General features: G+C 35.6%; 2 protein-coding genes across 4 annotated transcripts in view; both read right to left on the reverse strand.

Annotated features, from left to right (window-relative positions):
- Positions 1-310, reverse strand: part of LOC107606102 (vacuolar protein sorting-associated protein 9A) — a 4,801-nt gene extending 4,491 nt beyond the window's left edge. Inside the window, exon 1 of one of the 2 annotated variants that reach the window (XM_021106411.1) lies at positions 1-310. This exon is cut by the window's left edge and continues 13 nt beyond it. In XM_021106411.1, the coding sequence (XP_020962070.1) occupies positions 1-75 (75 nt within the window). In that variant the 5' untranslated portion in view covers positions 76-310. The other variant, XM_021106410.1, reaches the window with a different exon arrangement.
- Positions 734-4,401, reverse strand: LOC107606103 (beta-1,3-galactosyltransferase 7). Of its 2 annotated transcripts, none has more exons than XM_016308079.2 (11): positions 4,172-4,401; positions 3,890-3,986; positions 3,732-3,787; positions 3,352-3,578; positions 3,102-3,165; positions 2,382-2,454; positions 2,176-2,296; positions 1,975-2,062; positions 1,727-1,852; positions 1,425-1,534; positions 734-1,318 (listed from the first exon to the last, which is right to left on the reverse strand). In XM_016308079.2, exons 1-11 carry the CDS (start codon positions 4,261-4,263, stop codon positions 1,170-1,172), a joined length of 1,203 nt encoding a protein of 400 aa, XP_016163565.1. In that variant the 5' UTR covers positions 4,264-4,401; the 3' UTR covers positions 734-1,169. The 2 variants fall into 2 exon arrangements, with proteins under 2 accessions (XP_016163565.1, XP_016163566.1); XM_016308080.2 differs by having other exon boundaries at positions 3,352-3,569; positions 4,172-4,400.

Genomic DNA, 4,559 nt, shown 5'->3' on the forward strand with positions numbered 1-4,559 from the left:
GAAATCGGCGGCGGAGGGTTGGCGCATCCGCTCGAGGAAGTCGTGTAAGCCAAGGAAAACGTCGGCGTGTTCCATTCTCCGCCGCGCCGCAGTGACTTCTTCTTCGAAGAGTTGACAACACCAAGACGGAGAAACTGCTCCTTCTTGATGCGATCAAAAACCACAATTTTTTACTTTCTCATCCTTCTCAAATCTTCACCTTCCTTCCTTCCATGTAAACCCTTTCTCTTTTTTATTTTATTTTTTATTTTACTTTAAACAGATTTTGTCATGTTCTTTCTTCTTTCGTTTTTTTGTTACATTGCGTGTAATACCTACTAATGGTAACTTGATGTATTTTTTTTTTAACATGAATGTTAACAAATTTGAGGGTTAGATTTGAGGAATTTTAAAATTTAATGGAACACAAATCAAAAGGTGCAATATAAATCTGAGAGTTAGATTTGCGTATATAAAAAAAATATCTATTGATATCCAATTCTACATTACAGTAAAACATACCAATTTAAATAAGATGAAATTTTCATGCAGTTATTTTTATTGTGAAATTAATAAATAAAAATCTTTATATGGTTTCAAAGATTAACTTGACATGTCACCAAAAAAAAAGATTAACTTGACATAAAAGACAAATATAAATAGATTTCCATCTTTAAAACGTGTAATAAAATTTGATGTGAAAAAAATAAACTTTCCAATGCTTCTGATAAATGGATCAATTGTTAAGAAGAAATAGGACTAGTGAAACTTGTGATTTCAGCATATCGAAATTCTAACATACAGTATAAGTTACAATACAATGCTATCATTCACTACTACAAAGAACAAAAAATCAAGTAACCTCACTTCAACTACAAACACAGAAACGTTACGTACAAATAACATAACACCTTGTATTGATTCATATCCTTCCATACTAAAAAATAAGACCGGAAGGTATTGTGAACTCTGAAGAAATCTGTATCCTGAAATCCACATTCATGCCATTGCTAACTCCAGTTAACAGCTTCCAAAATCGATGAACCTGCTTCGGTTGCCGGCTCTAATTACCTCATGCATTCTTGATTCTTCCATTCCATCTCAGAGCTCAAATCCAAAAATTGTTATTTGTTTCAGCTGCTATTAAACAATCAGAGTCCCTTTTCTAAGTTCTCTCTTTCAGAATATATCTATAGTAGAGCACTCCATACAGCTCCATCGCCTTCGCCGCATTTTGAGTGGACAAATTTAATCTTCTCCACTGACTTACAGATTCCGCTGCAGCTCCAGTCAAATGACGCCACGCATATGTTACCGGCCTGCGCCTTCCACTCACAATCTACAGGAACATTGATTGTAAATCAACTAGAAGTGAGAACCATAACCAAAAGAGATTGCAAAGGAGATTAACATAGAAATAGTTACATATTTATCGGATACAGTACCTGGAGGTGTCCCACAACACATACTGCGTTCGTCAATATGCTCGACTTCAAGACCGATAAACCACGAACCAAGTGAGACATCTTCGTTAGCATATTTATGCAAAATTGGCCTGAAGTCACAATAAGGATCCAGATGAAATTTGTCTATTTGTAAAGGTATATACAGTAGATTCTTGATGGTTACAACTACAATAGACTGATCCATGAGCTTTGTGTTCATATTTCGAAACATTTTTGTCATGAACAAGGTTTCTTATGCAAAATGATCAATGATGCACAGCTGTTGCAAACAATAAACATACTGGTTGATGGAAATGTAAGTGGCCAGATCCTTAGAAATCGCATATATCTGCCCGGTTGCGTGTCGGAAGTATTTGTTTCCCTCCTCTCCAAACTTCCAAAACTCAGGTTCATGGTACTTGACATCCCTATATATACAGAAATGCACTTAACAGGTAAATACAATGACATAAAGAAAGACATAGAATAAAAGTAACCGCATTCCCATTATATGTACGAATATATAGATATAGAAGTTCGGTGGAATTACTTTCGAGAAAGAACAGGCCCTGATTTCATACAACCAATGTAGATTCTGGGTTTTGAACGATGACGAGCAAGCGTTGTTGCCAAAACACCTATAAATAGCATACGTTAGGGAGGGGAATAAGTACTTGTGCAAACGAAATGGGACGAGAATTGGTAGAGGAAACTTAAGAAAGATGACAGAGAATCTGGAGATAGCATATACCTAAATTGACATGGACATCATCATCCACCTTAACATAGAAATCGGCATCCCACATTGCAACTGCAGTAGAAAAAAATATCTTTGTCTTTGCAGACAGTTCATGATACCCTTCAACGTGTTGCTACAAGGTAACATATGTCAAAGATTAAATTCCTGCCGGATTAACCAGAGTTTTTGTAGATAAAATGTGCTATCGTCTGCCTTACCAGACGAAGAAAATCTTTGTGCTGGTTTTCTTCTGCATCAATAGCTCGATCTAGAATGCTGTTGGAAGTTGCACTGAGATAGCAATGATAACATCATCCACGTTAGATCCATTATTAATTATTAGCAACCTATAAATATTATCAGCTTTCAAATAGGCAAACAAATAACAACAAAGTCTTATCCCACTAGGTAAGATCGGCTACATCGATCAAACGACGTCATTGGGCCTTATCTTATATCATGTTTAAGCTCTCAGATAGGCAAAGAAACTAAAAATGACACCATGCCCTATAGGTACTGGAAGAAAGCCAATTTTAAGAACAAAATCAGCATAAATGTCCATACTTACTTAGAGGCTTAGTGTATATAATTAAATATGACAAAAATACAACCACCATACAACATACTAAAAGAAGCAATTCACCAAACACTCCAAGTTCAGCAAGGTATATGCTAATGGAAGAAGAAATTTACAATAAAATAGTTCAACATTCCACGAAAGGCACAACATAGGCATATAGAAGAAATAGAATGGGCAAAAGTAAATACTGAAGATAAGTTTGAGTATACTATTATCCTAATAAGTATTTAGGATTAAAAGAAATTACACAAAAACACAATAACATACATTAAAACTTCAAAGGAAAGGATAACTTTAACAACTTATGTTGTCAAGATAATTTACAGTCACACTAAACTAGAATCGTCCAGCCAATTACCTGTGACCAATCATGAATCTGATAACAATTCCCTTCTCGCGCTCCAACTGAAGAAGTTGTTCTCCTGTTCAAACAGGTATTAGATACATATAAAAGTTGGCCATGCCATTCTAGTTCAATGTCCCCTCAATATTAGGATCCATATAATCATCTATCTAAAACTTCTCCTCTAATATTCACCCCATTTTTTAAAGGTGGATACCAAAATTGACTCTTAGCAGAAACAGTTTCTAGAGGAAATAGAATATACCCTGAGGCATCCAAGTCTCTCGAACCGAATCACGCCTCTTCCTGCTACTGAAAGCTGTGTTTATTCCAATCACTACAAAGGCCTTCTTCCTAGGAAGGCCTTCCCCTTTGATCCCCATGGTAGTGGCCGTGCTATTCGAGTCTGAGATCCCGGCTTCATGAGAACTCCTAGCAGCTGCTAGCTCCATTTGTAGCATGGAAACCTGCTTATCTAAAGCCCTGGCATGCCTCAATATAAATACAGAGAGGAAAAAAAACAATTATTCATTTATTATTCAACCCCAAAATACAATAAAAATAAAAATAAAAAAGCTCAAATTGCAACCAAATCTAAGCCAAAAAAAGGAAAGAGACTCAGGTTAATTAGTTAGAAGCACTCACTGAATTGCCTCATGTGTCTTGTACAATTCACTCATCGCATCCTTAGTTGGCTGCTTCTGATATTCCAAAAATGAAAATAAACACAAAAAAGGAAAGTTTAAAAAATGTATTAAAGTTGAACACTTTGTGGCAAATGCTGTTACAAACTCGGAAGATACCTGTTTGGTGGCGCAGTCACCTGAGATCACTTGCAGTTCTTGATCACGCTGATGCTTCGAAATCAGCATGCCGTTTGATTCAGGTTGCTCCCACACCCTGCATCAAACCAGCAAAATAATTTTAAAAAAAAAATTTCCATGACCCAGATCACAAAGTTTAGAACTTTAAATGAAGCTAAAAGCGTAACAATAGTAACGAAAGTTTCCAAATTTGGAGCAAGCCAAATTCATAGGTCACATCATGGATTAAAAGATAAGTGAAGGTAGAAGAAGAGGATGGACCTGGTTGTGATGAGCATGCCAAGAAGGAAGGAAAAGATAGAGAAAATGGGAACCCATTTTGCAGAGATTTTGGTGGAAGCACGAGTCTTCATTATGGTCGTCTTCTGTTCTTCTGGGTCTCAATGGAAGAAGATGAGCTGAAATGAAAATAAGAGAGAGAGAGAGAGAGAGAGAGAGAGAGAGGAATGCAATATGAAAAGAGACAAGGAATTGGTCCAATGAACCGTCAAATTGTACATATGTTTTGCTTAATAAAATTGTATCTTTTAAGAATTTAATTTGCATGGATTAATTTAATCAGAATTTACTTATATATTTTTGTTGGATTTACCTAATATATATTTTTTTAAAACATACTAAGCTTGTTTGAAATGCTAAAAATTAAAAC

This window comes from Arachis ipaensis, chromosome B07, assembly GCF_000816755.2.
Source record: "Arachis ipaensis cultivar K30076 chromosome B07, Araip1.1, whole genome shotgun sequence".
Taxonomy (NCBI): domain Eukaryota; kingdom Viridiplantae; phylum Streptophyta; class Magnoliopsida; order Fabales; family Fabaceae; genus Arachis; species Arachis ipaensis.

Excerpts from the sequence above, each read along its gene's own strand:
- LOC107606103 (XM_016308079.2), bottom strand. The coding sequence starts at position 4,263 with ATGAAGACTCGTGCTTCCACCAAAATCTCTGCAAAATGGGTTCCCATT. Across the intron at positions 3,579-3,731 it reads AAGACACATGAGGCAATTCA|GCATGCCAGGGCTTTAGATA; the intron begins GTGAGTGCTTCT and ends ATTTATATTGAG. Across the intron at positions 1,319-1,424 it reads GTGTTGTGGGACACCTCCAG|ATTGTGAGTGGAAGGCGCAG; the intron begins GTACTGTATCCG and ends ATGTTCCTGTAG.